The 13,552-nt window shown below is 51.8% G+C and overlaps 1 protein-coding gene across 4 annotated transcripts in view; it reads left to right on the top strand.

Annotated features, from left to right (window-relative positions):
- LOC130586559 (F-box only protein 42-like) overlaps nucleotides 1-9,372 on the top strand; it is an 18,740-nt gene extending 9,368 nt beyond the window's left edge. For 3 of the 4 annotated variants that reach the window (XM_057387402.1, XM_057387404.1, XM_057387401.1), the window contains exons 2-3: nucleotides 6,737-7,003; nucleotides 9,176-9,372. In XM_057387402.1, coding sequence (XP_057243385.1) covers nucleotides 6,754-7,003; nucleotides 9,176-9,357 — 432 coding nt within the window. In that variant the 5' untranslated portion in view covers nucleotides 6,737-6,753 and the 3' untranslated portion in view covers nucleotides 9,358-9,372. Of the gene's footprint in view, nucleotides 1-2,608; nucleotides 3,244-6,736; nucleotides 7,004-9,175 lie in introns of those variants that run through there. The other variant, XM_057387403.1, reaches the window with a different exon arrangement.
- Nucleotides 9,373-13,552: the final 4,180 nt, after the last annotated feature.

The following is a 13,552-nucleotide window of genomic DNA, read 5'->3' on the forward strand; positions in this document are numbered from 1 at the left end:
CCCGTGGAGCCGCAGGAGGTGGATGCACTCCCATCCCGAGYGGTCWGGRGTAGGAAATGCCATTTTCCTGCCTGCCCRGGTGCCATGGAGCTGCYGTGGAGCTGCTGTGAAGCCACAGGAGGTGGATGTGCTCCCRGGCTCTCCTGGCTGGGCTCTGTCGCTTGCCCTTCCTGCAGCGCTGCAGGGACACGTGGGGACAGCACTGCCTCGGGGGCTCTAACTGTGTGCAGAACAGATTGAACAGAATAATCCCACCAGCCTGTCTAAAAATTGGGAGTTGAGTCATCCAACATGTCTGGATGTTTTGTTAACAAACCCTTTTCTAAGGTATTTCCACGTTTTTCATTGAATTATTCYGCCCGGGCAGTTGGAATGTGGAGATGGGCGTTGGGCTGGATGGAAATGGAGAGCYGGAACTCACAGGAGTTGTGTTTTCAGGCTGATTTTTCTCATGAGCCAGGCTGAGCTGGATTTTAGGTCAGTGGCCGTGTTTTTCTCGTGGTTCCATCATAAATTCCCTTCATTTGTGCGGATGAACCAATTTCRGTGACTTTGGGAGGTTTCAGGTGTCTGGAGAACTCAGGGAATGCTGTGACATTTTTACAGTCTGTCCTCAAAATAATCATCCACAGCTTTCCAAGTACGTGTCTGGGAGCTCTTGTGCTCTCCTAATGGAGGAAGAGGGGACAGAAATTTCCGGGATCTCCTCGTGCAGGTTTGCTTGGTGTTTCCAGTCGGGAATTCTTGCCAATAAAGATCCTGGGCAGGTTTGGATAAATCCCTTTGGATGCTTTGATCCTATGAAGTTTAACCTCCGACAGTAGATGTTACAGCAGGAGGAACAGCTGCCCTTTGCCGTGGAAAAACCTCAGTTTCCCAGCCTCAAAGCCTTTTATTTGCCTAGTTAGGGATTATTCCGGGTTTGGGGAGTTCAGTTTGCAAATGAAATGGSATTTGTTTGCTGGGAAAAGTCAAGGTGAGGATAATTGGAATGAAGGGCTTGGCGGGAGCCAGCAGAGGGAGCGTGTGAGCCTRAAATCCTCCTCTTTTCCTACAGAATTTAGGGGATTTCAGGAGCTAGGGGAAAGGGAACAACCCTTGGACCCGAGCAGCTCCTCTTCTGCTGCCAGGGCTCGGCAAGGCAGGTTTTGGCAGGTTTGGAACAAATGAAGCTTTTCTAAGGGTAATGATATTGTCCAAAAACTTGGAAATTCTCCAAATCCATCCATGACAAGTASAGGGGTTCATGGGTAATGGAGATTTGGGCTTTTTTTCATGGTCTTCTGCAGGGGTTTTTAAGGATTGTCTTTTTTGGTGTAGAAATGGAAATACAGAACTTACAGGAGCTGTGTTTTCAGACTCATTTTTCACGTGAGCAAAACTGGGTTGGAGTTTAGGTCAGTGGAAGTGCTCTCCTCGTGGTTCCATTATAAATTTCCTGCATATTTATTAATATTTATGAAGCTCTGGAGCCAATTCTGAGGGTTATTATTGTTATTATTATTATTACTGCAGATTTCCCTCCATACACCTCAAGGGTGGTGTCATTAAACTCTGCTGTTTCCCCTTTTTCTGTGAACCCCACACCCTCAAACACATTCCCTGATTTGTATTCCAATAATTAATCCAGAATAAACCCCCACATTTCCATTCTGGTTTTTAGTGCATGAATTTTGTGGGAATACAGATTCAGCAGGATTTGTTTGCAGGTTGCTGTGCTGTTTGTGCAATAAATCCTGCTGTGTAATGTTAACATTGCTGCCTGTTTTTTACTGAAAGCTTGGAAAAAATGAGCAGGGTTCTTTGAAATAGCTGAGGGTCAGCTCTTCATGGGGCTGGGAGGAATCCYTGGGATCTTTATACCTTTTTATTGCAGAAATAGCAACCAAAATTYAGCTGTTCAGTGGGGAGCAGCAAAAATTATGTTGTTTGGAATTTTTTCCCAGAGTCCCTAAAGCCACTGTTTTCAAAGGCAAAGCCAGCACAGGAAGGTTGTGCTGGGAGAGAAATGCTGGAATTTTCAACCTTGCAGATGGAATTTAGGGATTCTTTGCTTTCCTGGGTAATTTGTAAAAAAAAAAAAACAATTTACTGTTGAAGAAAAAAAAACCAAACAAACAAAAATTAAACAGGGAAAGCTGTTCTTGGAAGAACTTTTGGAATTGCCTGTTTTGCAGGGATAAGGAGCATCCATGGTGGTGGTATTCCCATGGTCTTGCTCAACACAGATGGAATATTGCTCATCCCTCAGCTTCCCAGAGGCTTTCTTTTCTTTTTTTGACTAAAATCWGAGKTTTTTTCCCTAYTGTTGATTTCCAAAAGGATCGGCTCCAGCTGGTGCAAGCTTTGGAGGACTGGAAACATCCCTTCATTTCATGGTGTTTATCCCTATCCTGAATCCCGTGGTTCCCACAGACCTTTCACTCCCTGTGCTGTTGCTTTTATAAAATATTGCACTTTTCCTTGGCAATAGCGCTGGATTTTCCTCTTTTCTCCCCAGAAAAGCTCTCAGGCTTCTTTTAGGGTAAAACTGAGAGCAGGGAAAGCTGCAGGTGAAGTCTTTGATGGTGCAGCTGGGGAGACAAACACTGAAATAYGAAAAAGTGTAGGAAGAATCCTCCCCAGATAAGAATATTTTAAAGTAAAAATTAACCGTGTCTCTCTGATCAAAGAGGATTTTTGTTTGGCCTGGGTTAAGAAAATCAATCAGCCTGAAAGTGTCTCCTGGAGTGCTTCACTGGAGCYGCTGGCACGCGGAAGCAGCGATCCCAAAGTATGAGGAAGAGTCTGGAATGAGCTGAAGACAGCGCTGCCTTCCAGCCCTAAATGAGTACCAAGCTCCTGATTGCCAAGTGCAATTAAATCTTTGTCTCCTTCCAGCCCYAGCCTGGGCTGGGTCCTCTCACACACCTGGAATGTTTTGTTCCCRGTGGGAACAGCAGCAGCTCCTGCGGTGCTGTTTGGACAGAGCATTTCTTGTGGCCTGTGAAACCCTGTGAGTGAAGTGCTCTGACTCAGGACCAGCGCTCAGCTTCTTACTGCCAGTCAACAGCTTTCCCTGGGAGGCTTTTTTTCCCTTAAAATCCATTAAAAGGGGGGAAAAACAGGTGAAGAACCCGCGGGTTCAAGCACTTCTTAAAGCAGCTGGAAKCTGTGGAGGAGAGGAGGCAGCTGGGGTTGGGAGCCATCAGTGCCACCCACACCTGAGACTGGGGTACAAGGTACCAGGACAGGTGCCTACAGGTAGGAAAACCTGCTGGGATCACGGGGGGATTTGCAGGAGCAGGTTTGGAGCAGTGCTCCAGCTCGGTGGGGCTATTTTGCCTGCATTTAATATTCCTCAGCTGTTTGTTCCAGATAATTACTTTAGGAATAAATAGCAGGTTCTTAACTAATTTCAGGAGGGGAGAGAGGGAAAATTGAAGTGCTCTGAAAGGAGGAAAAGGATTACRGAGTGTTTTGCCAGCTGGCAGAGATGCAGCTTTTGGGAAAGGGCAGGCAGATTCCTCAGTGCCAGCAGAGCTCCACCGCCACTGCCCTTGCTGTGCTTCCATGCGGGGTGTTTGAAGCATTGCTCTTTGCTCTGGCTTTGGACTGATTCCTGAACCCCAAAACCCTCCCAGTGCTGGAACACAAAGGCTTTTCCCTGCAATCAGGAGGGCTCTGGGGTGCAGGATGCAGTGGAATGTCTGGGGGTCGTGTTGGTGTTTGCAGGACGGGGCTCTGGGATCATCCCGGCGTTCATTGGATTGCAGCCACTTTGGGGTGAGACACAGCTCTTTAAATCTCTTCATYGCAGCTGTTTGGGTGCTCAGAGATTGATTTTAGCCAAGGTACAAAGTGGAGCCCAGCATGGTGCCAGCAGGGAGCACCTGGAGAGCCAGGACGAGGCAAAAAGCGCCTCTTTAATCCCCAAAAATGCAGGAACACTCATTCTGCTCCTGGAATAACCAGGGAAAGCCCAGGTGAGGGATTTTTTTTTCCCAGGGATCTGCTGCACAGCTGGCAACAGGAGCTGCTGGGGTGCTTCAGCTCTTTCTCACCTGGGTTCTTTTACCTTTTTCTGTGTTGGAGCAGAGTTTTAAGTGAGGGCTTTGCTCTGCAATTCAGGGGTGGTAATTCCCAGCCCGCCGTTCCAAACAAAACCCACATCTGTGGCAGGTCAAGCTTGGAGGGTTATTTTGACGGCAAGCTGCCTTTTGGGAGCTGAGTTTATTGTTGGCCTCGTTTTCCTTCTGAGAAAGAACACAGCGTGGGTGTGAAAACTCCAAGGATGGTTATTCCTTATGCTCAAACATTTAGGAAACAAGGATTTAGCAAAGGAGATGCTTTGGAATATTTATAATGTTATCAAGTGGCTTGGGAAAAGCAGCCAAAACTCTGGACCTTCTCCATCCTCAGATCTGCTGTTTGGGGCTCCTTCTGMTGTTTTAAAATCAGCCTTAAAGATGAATTTTGTTGTTTTGTGCCTGTGATCAGCCTGCTGTGTTGGGTCRTTCCCAAGCCTGCTCCAGGGGATCCAAATGGGGATTTAACAGAAAACCCTTCTTTCTAGCAAGTGTTTGACCCTGCACTTCTCATGATTCCCTCCAGCAGGATTTGGGCCTGWTTGACAGGACAAATAAAGAACAAATAAAGGACAAATTAGAGCTGTTGGGGTYACATGTGGTCCTGACCCCCCAGCCCCACAGGGTCCTAATGTCCCCGGGCAGAGGCGAACGCCTCCTGCTCGGGATTCTGGCACGTTCTGAGGGTGGGGAACCTCCTCCTCCTCCTGGGGAGCTGKGCTGCTCCTGTTCCCAGGCACGGATGGAGGGTGGAGGGGGAAGGAGGGACTCTCCTCCTTCCCACCCTCCCAAGGCTGGAGCTCCCTGCACGGATCCGGCACAGGCACTTCCCAGCCGTGGATGTCTTTGCTTGGAAAAGGCCCAACCCCCTGTTTTTTAATTAATTTTTTGCACAGCTCCACTTTTCCCTTCCCCCCCTCCATTTTCTGTGCCTCAGCCCCTGGAATCCGTGCCTTTTCTGCTGCGTAAGGCAGGTTCTGGCAGCATCTCCTGTGTCACAGCATTTGGGCTGCAGCTCCTGCTGTCACAACAGTGGCTCCGGCAGCGATTGGTGGCGCGGGGAACGTGCGGAGCAGCTGGTGGGATGTGAACTCCGCACCGAGTTGTGCTGTGGCTTCTCCTCAAGATTGACAGCGCTGTGGATTTTCCAAAGCTGCTTCATCAGGGAGCCTGACAGGAGCGAGACTGATGTGTCGCCTGTCATTTTCCTGGGCGTGGATCSGTTGCCATGGGAAGCTTTTCTGCTCCCCGTCTCCACCGCCTGCTGTTCCCACGGCTCTCYCGCTCCGTGTGTGCCAGAATGGGAAAACTCTGGGTTTGTAACACAGMTCAGGTTGTTCCTGATCAATAAACCACGAGTGTAAATCAGGGCCATGACCCACACTGGTGGTTTAACAGGGTTTGTTTATCAGGATATTCTATCTATCAGGATGTTTCTATATCAGRATATTTATCCTGCTAGGTAACCCACATTAAACTATGACATAACTTAAATTCCTTCCAGCTGTATTTTCTGAGATAGTAAGGGTTTGGGAAAAAAGAAAAATTCTAATATTGAAGTGTGTTGGGGAAAAGACACATTTTGTGCACCCTTTTGAGGAGCTGGTTTGCTTCCTGGGCTTTGCAGGTTGGGTTTATCTCATGGAGTGTGTTGATCTGCATCCCATAACCCCGGTGAGCTCTGGCCCAGGGGATGGCTGGGGAGCCTCTGCCCTGGGGGCTTGGGAGAAACTCCTGCTGAGCAATGCAAGACCCGGGAGCTCTCCCTGGTTTGGGTCCTTTCCTCCTGCTAGGGAAAGGTGAAAAGGGAATTTCTGGAAAAGTGCCATGTCACCCTCGTGAGCTGTTGCTGTGGCTGGAGCTTTGCTCCATGAGCACTCAGGGAGCCGTTGTCTCCCTGGGTCTTTGCTCAGCCACCTTGGGAGGGAAGACTGTGGCTGCTCTCCTCGAGACGGGTTGGCTGATTCCTGGRAAAGAGAGTCCAGGGATTTGTCTCRTGCAGCAAASATGGATTGAAGCTCACACAGTGCCAGCTGCCCACATTGGACACAGCCTCGTTAAGGTGGATTTATTTCGTGATACATTTCTGTCATTGAGGCGCCGCCTTGGGATGTTCTGAATTGCTGGAGATACAACCTCTGATATCCCAGCCTTCCCTCAGCAGTGAATCCTGGGGGGATTTGCTTTCCTCACTTCCTGCCAGCAGGGCTGTGTGCAGGTATTTCACAAATAAAAGGAAAAGGGGTGTGAGGATGAGACAGGAATTTTTTTCCTCCGCAGTTGTTTGGGGTAAAACAGCCTTGCTGGCAGAACTGGTTCCACAGGGGTGGAGGGACTGTGAATGTCGCTGTGATCCTGTCCCACCTTGGGTGAGATTCCACAGGGATCCTTTCCCCATCCTGCTGGGCCCCACGGTGCAGGGCAGGGTGATGTCTCCTTGTACCCAGCGAGGGAGCAGCAGCTCCAGGGCTTTGGCTCTGGCTCTGCTTCCGACTGGAGGCAGCAGCAGGGCAGGGAGAGATGGAGTGGCCTGGGAAAACGCCATCCTAAACCACAAACCCACGTCCCCAACTCAGTGTGTGCTGTGGCAGAGCCCTTTGTGGGACATGCTCCCCTCTCAGTGTGATCCCTTTTGTGACCTCCCCACTGTCCCTTTTCCCTGCTGGCAGCTGTGACGTGGGATGCCATGGCCAGCTCCTCGGACAGTGAYGATGATGGCTTCATGGCCGTGGATCCAGAGGACACCGTGGTGGAAGGGACGATGGAGCAGGAGGAGGAGCCRCACGTTGAGCCGGAGGTGGAGGAGCCCAGGCACAACAGATCGATGCTGGAGCTGCCAGAGGAGGTTTTGGAATATATCCTGTCCTTCCTCTCTCCCTACCAGGAGCACAAGACTGCCGCCCTCGTATGCAAGCAGTGGTATCGACTGATCAAAGGTACAGGAGCGGTAGCGCTCTGCTCTCGCTGTGGCAGCAGCCATTTGTAGCCCAGCTCTCCTTCAGCTTTGCCCTTGTTTGCCCCTCAAACTCTGAAATCTGACTGCTGTGAAATCCCACAGAAACCCTAGCRCCCACAGGGTCGCTCACTTTGCTCAAGCCGGGGCTGTGACAGTACAAATTGAACCCCTCAGCTTCTCTAGGGATAGAAAACCCAGAGATGCTGTGGATTCCCATCCCTGGGAGTGTYTAGGGCYGGGCTGGACMGGGCTTGGAGCACCCTGGGATAGTGGAAGGTCCCAGCCATGGCAGGGGGAGGGAGCTGGGTGAGCTTTGAGGTCTTTCCAACCCAAACYCCATGACAGAGCAGCTCCTGGGTGCTCCCAGCGGAGCACTGGTGACCTTGGGTTGCAGCTTCCTCCCCGCAGCCCCTACCAGTGTCCCATGGCTAATGTGGCTTTAATTGTGCTTTGTTTGAGTCTTGCTCAGTAGTTAACATTCCCAGAGCTGCTGCYTTCGGCTCTGGTTCCTGCATCTCTGCTGGAGATAAGTGGGATATAAAATCTGCATGAATAGAGATGTGCATATTCCAGCTTCCTGAAAGAGCAGCCCTGAGCCACAGATGCTTCACTTTGCCTCCACACAGCGCTCRTCCCAGAGCCTCCTGGGGGTGTTTTAGTGCTGGAGAAGTATGATACAGCAAATAGGGAGGGAAAAGGACAAGGATACAAGCAAAACCTTCTGCTTCATTTTATTTTAAGGCACTGGGTGATTCCTGGTACAATTCTGTTGGGTGCACACTTTGGTCACAAGCTTYATTTAAAAACCAAGGAGTTTCGGAGGAGAGTGCAGTTAAATCTGTAGGAAATGGGACACGTTGCTGCACAAGGGGARTGTGTTCCTTCTGGAAAACACGGAGGGGTGTCAGGGGAGGAATGCCCTTGGCAGTCTGTGGGGTGTTGGCTCATTTATAGCCTTCTCCTCCTCTGAAAGCATTGCTCAGATTCCAGGCATTTCCCACTTCCCCAGAGCTGAGCAGACTGAAGGTTAAAAAAGCACAGCTACCTCAGCATGGAGTGTGGCCTGAAATTCCTCTTTTTGTGCATATTTTTGGGGCAGCAGCCACCCACAGCCCTGGGGAAAGGGCATTTCCAGGAGCAGCTGCCAGGRATGCAGCTGGAGTGGACWAACACCAATTGACCCCAAAAGGATKTGGKAAACACCCCTGGAGCAGGGGGATGACCAGCCGGAACACAGCGTGGCCTTGGGCTGTGTCACCTCCCAGGGGACACATAGTGCTGGGCAGCTGTGCCCTTCTGGGGCAATTCCAGCCAAAAACGGGTCTGGAGCCACCAGTTGTGAGCTGTGCCAATTGAGGTCACTCGAGGTGAACTATTGATTTGTGTTCTCCTGGTTCATTTTTCCTGTTCGTCAGGATACAGCTGCTGTATGTCCTGCAGCTCATGTTCTGTTTGCTGTGTGACTCTCAGGGATCAGCTCCTTGAGGAYCCAGGGCTTTATTTTTTATTAAAAATCCCTTCCTGCTTTTATCCCCACATGGGATTTCCTTCTGGCAGTGTTCCTGGCACAGAGCTTGGGGAGGAGCTCCTGGCAGGTTGTGGCATCCTCAGTGCAGGTGCCACCAAGTGTCTGCTGAGCTGCTGCTGCCAGAAACCTTCTCCAGACCCTTTTGTCCCCACAGGGAGCCGCCTCTGGCCCCTCCCTCACACAGAATTAGCGGCAGCCTGGAGCATCCCTGCTGGTTTTTATCACTGATGTCTCCTCTCCTACTCTTTTTAGATCCCTGGGCAGGAGATGCATCCACACCCTTAAAAATCGGYTGTTGCACATTATTTCTCCTCTGAGGCTCCTTGAGGGAAGAGAGGCCACCTCTGGGGGTGTGCTGAGGGTGCAGGGGGCCGTGGTGGAGCTGACAGGGCTGAGCAGCGGCTCTCCAGAGACTCCCAGCCGTCCATCCTTTCCCCAAGGCTCTGCTTCCGGAGCTGTGGGGGTGGCGTGACCCTGGTCAGGGATTTCTACATTGCCCATTTCCACCTCTGCAGAGCTCCCTGTTCTTTATTCTCGTTGATCCCTGCGTTCCCGGCATGTTGGTGACCCTGGGTGCCCTCAATGCCCCCGGGCATCCTGCTGACACCCTGCTCTCTCCCGCAGGCGTGGCCCATCAATGCTACCACGGCTTCATCAAGGCAGTGCAGGAGGGGAACATCCAGTGGGAGAGCCGCACTTACCCCTACCCCGGTACGCCCATCACGCAGCGCTTCTCTCACAGTGAGTATCTATGGCTGGGAAATGCTCTGGCAGTGCCCCACACGCCCCTCGCTGCCAGCGTGTGACCCACAGCTCTGCCAGCACCTGGCACGGGAGCAGGGATTCGGGAGCTGCTGCTCCTGGTGGGCTCAGGGATCCCGGGAAATGTTGATGGAGTGTTGGAGGGGTGGGATTGTGGCTTTCGTGCAGGGATCTTTCTGCAGTTCCTGTTCTTGGAACTGAGGTTGGAAAACTCTCCCAGGTCATGGTGTGAACCTTTGACCTAATCATGTCCCTAAGTGCCACATCCACGCACCTTTGGGCACCTCCAGGGGTGGGGATGCCAGCACTGCCCTGGCCAGCCCCTGCCAAGGCCTGATTACCCTTTCCATGCACAAATTCCTCCTGATGTCCACCCTGAGCCTCCCCTGGCCCAGCCTGAGGCCGTTCCCTCTCCTCCTGTCCCTGTTCCCTGGAGCAGAGCCCGACCTCCCCGGCTGCCCCCTCCTGTCAGGGAGTTGTGCAGAGCCACAAGGTCTCCCTGATCCCCCTTTTCTCCAGGCTCAGCCCCTTTCCAGCTCCCTCAGCTCCTCCTGGGGCTTCAGACCCTTCCCAGGTCCATTCCCTGCCCTGGACATGCTCCAGCCCCTTCAGGTCCTCCATTCCTGAGGACCCAAAGCTGTCCCCAGGACCTGAGCCTGAGCTTTGTGTCCTCAACAACCCCTCCCTCAGCCACCGGACTGGAGTCATTCCTGTCAAAGCTGCTGAGTTTTGTAAAGTGCAGCACTCAGGAATGGACACCATCTGCTTGCACAGTGAGGAAAATTAGAAATTTTCCAACATGCTGGGTTCAAAATCCAGCAGAGCTGCAGGTGGATTGGCTGWTGGGAGTGAYKGAGTCARCAGCACCYCTCAATGTTTGGGTGATTTTTAGCYCTGCTTCCAAKATTCTGGAGAACAGAAAGGGAGAAGATGCTTCASTAAAGTGTGTTTGAGGGAAGGATTTTGAAATAAACCCTGTTCTCTGTAGTGCAGTAGCACTGAGCTGCCTCAGCTCCACCAAAAAAAAACATAGCAAAAATTCCATCCTGTGACTCCACTCAGTGCRGGGTCTGAGCCCTCTGGGACGCAGCTCTTCCAGGGAGAAAATGGCATTTTTATAAGGGACAATAAACATGGTGCAAGCCCTGCCCCTCCAGGAGCAACAGGCACCACATTTTCATCTTCCCGAGCAATAATTCTTGAGGGAGCCACTGCCTCCTGCCAAGAACAGTCCKGGGCACACTGCAGGAGCTTTGGTGAAGTTACAGTGCTCTTCCGGATATCYTCCTCTTCCTCAGGGATGAAAGGCTCCACAGCTCATGGCTCTTTTGTAGCAGACCTGTCAGTGAAGTGTTCATTAACCGCTTCAATTTGCGTGGATTTCCCCTCAATTTCTCAATTTCAACAGCGTTTTTGCAGCTGCTGAGTGCTCGGGGCAGCTCAAAATTCCCTGGAAAAGGCTCAGAGCCGCCCCAAGGAGCGCTATGTGCTCTGCCATGTATCCTGCTGCCTGCCACGGGCTTCCTGGCTCCGGATGAGTTGTCAGGGTCCCCAGCTCTGCTGCCCTCGTAGCGTGTAATCCGCATTAGCCTTGCTCGGTGACAGTGCCACGGCAGCGTTATTAATGCACTTTGTGGGCACAAAGCTAATCTGGATTAACTTGTTTGCTGACTTAAATGGATTGGTTTGTGAGCAGCTGCCCGGATCTGCAGCCTCTGCTTTCCCTGCAGTAGCGCTCTGGGCCCACGGGCGAGATTCCAGTGTTGGAGCGAAGCTGCAAATCATCGATTCCGGAAATTCAGATCTCTGAACTGTCACCTGAAATCCCTGGGGATGGTGGGACCTGAGGGGGAGGAAACAGGAGCTTTGGGGAGTGGGGAGGGATGGAGGGAGGGCTCCCAAAGCCTGTTTGAGGGATGAGTGATTCTCCAGTTTTTGTGGGAAGACGTCACCGCCCGGGCACAAGGCACTGCTGCCATCAGAGCCCTGTCTGGGGCTCGCTGTCTCATCCAGGAATGATCAGAACTGTCCCAGAAATGCTCACAGGGAGCACAAAAGGACAAGGAGGGCAATTTTAAGCAGCTGGAGGTCAACGTGTCTGCTCTGAGTCCTGCCAGAGGAATGGCAGAAGTGCTTGCTAAGGAATAATGAATGAACGGAAGGTGCTGCCTGGGCAGGGGGAGCACACCGAGCTGTCCCTTTTCCAGAGGACRTGACTGAAGCTGCAGAGCTGTGGGACATCATATACCAACAATGCTGCGAGCTCAGGGGCAGAAATCTCTGTGTTTGGGGTTTTTGGGTGATGCCTGCAGGAGTCCCCGGGCTCTGTTCTGTGTGAGGCTGCGAGTTTGGGGGCAGAAATCTCCGTGTTTGGRGTTTTTGGGTGATGCCTGCAGGAGTCCCCAGGTTCTGTTCTGTGTGAAGCTTCGAGGTCCCAGCAGGGCGATGACTCAGTGGGTGAAGTCACTGCCCGTGGTTGGGAGCGATGTCAGGAGGCTCAGGAATGCAGGAACTGAAAAGCARCGCAGGAATGCAGCCCCTGTGCCGGCCATATCGATCCTGTGCTGCAGGAGTGACTAATTTTAACACTGATTTATTGTTATTGTTTCCACGGAGCCCGGGGTCGGTGGCACCGCGGGGGATGAGTAATTAGACCGATCTGTGAGTTTGACAAAGCCAGGGAGCGGCAGGGCTGGAATGTTTGCTCTGCAGGATGGGCAGAGCTGCAGCTCCTCCCAGCAGCCGGCCTTGCTCAACAGAGCCCGAGCTGGGGCTGCTCCCAGCCCCGCCCTGCACAGAGCAGGACAATGGGATCACAGTGGGATCAGAGGGAATGAGGAGACAGAGGTGTCCATGCAATAGAGAGGGACATGGGAAAGCTGGTGRTGTTCATCTGGAGAGGAGAAGGCTCCAGGGAGAGCTCAGAGTCCCTGCCAGGGCCTAAAGGGGCTCCAGGAGAGCTGGAGAGGGACTGGGGACAAGAGATGGAGGGACAGGACACAGGGAATGTCAATGCCCTTTGATTGTGATGAAGGGAATGAGCTTTCTATTCAGTTTTCCCTTCCCAGTTATCTTTGCTTTGGGTGTCGGCTGCTCTGGGGGAAAATCTCTGATGATTTGTTACTTAGGAGAGGGGAAAATCAGGAATGTGGTCAGAACCAGCTGCCTCTGCACTCTTTGAGCATCAGTGTCTTCAAACATCACAATTATTGATGCATTTCCAAAGAGAAGCCACTTGGGCACTGCTGAAACCCTGGGGGTTGCTGAATTTTGCTGGGACATAAAAACCCYAACTAAATCCATTCCATGTTTTCCACCAAAAAAATCACCCTAACATCATCAGCGACATGCTGATKTATTCCACAGCTGGTGTAAACTATATTTAAACATTTTATGGCATCATAGAATATCCTGAGCTGGATCCACAAGGATCATCAAAGTCCAGCTCTTGGCCTTTCCCCGACCAGCCCCAGCAATCCCACTGTGAAATTCCTGCAGGCTGGAACAAACTGCCATTTTCATTTGGCTTTTTTTCCTATGTTTGTTTTTTTTTCTCAAGCTGCTCTGTCTTTCTCATCTTCAGCAGCTTTGAATGACTCTGAAAAGAAGTAGGAAAGCACAGTTGCAATGATTTTGCTGTGGGATTATTCCACATGGGATTTTACAGGAAATGCAGGATTTTGCCCATCCTCCAAGGCAGATGAGCTGAGCAAGCCTGCTCTGCTCCATCTTTCATTTCCCTCTTGTCAGAGATCCCTGGGTGCTGCAGACACTGCTGTGGATTTGGGGTTTTTGCTGCAGAGCTGGTTTTGGGGCCAAAAGCTGTTTATTTGGCTGGGTATCTTGGAGGGCTGTCATCGTGGTGTTCCCTCCCCATTCCTATCTGTGCCTGATCCCATCCCCACGGAGCAAGGGCAATGCTGCTGGAAGATCCCGTGTTTCAGTGGGGCTTTGGGGTGAAATCCTGAGCAGAGAGCAAAGCCCCAGCTCAGGGTGCTCGGAGCAGGCTCTGTGGGCTGGGAGCRGGCTCAGGTAAGGGCAGTGAGCTGGGTGCCTTAATCACAGCTAAGCTCATTAATTACCAGCTCCTAAGGCCGTTTTCTCTGCACTGTGGGAGCAGCTCTGCTGAGGGGATAATCCCTGGGGAGGGTTCTCCCGGCTTCTGCAGCTTCACCCTGCTCAGGGACAGCCCTGAGGCACCATGAGGTTCCACTGGACTGAGCTGTGGGTGCTGCACCC

The sequence above is a fragment of the Malurus melanocephalus genome, unplaced genomic scaffold (genome assembly GCF_030028575.1).
Source record: "Malurus melanocephalus ecotype Western Australia unplaced genomic scaffold, MMel_1.1 scaffold_1204, whole genome shotgun sequence".
Lineage (NCBI taxonomy): Eukaryota > Metazoa > Chordata > Aves > Passeriformes > Maluridae > Malurus > Malurus melanocephalus.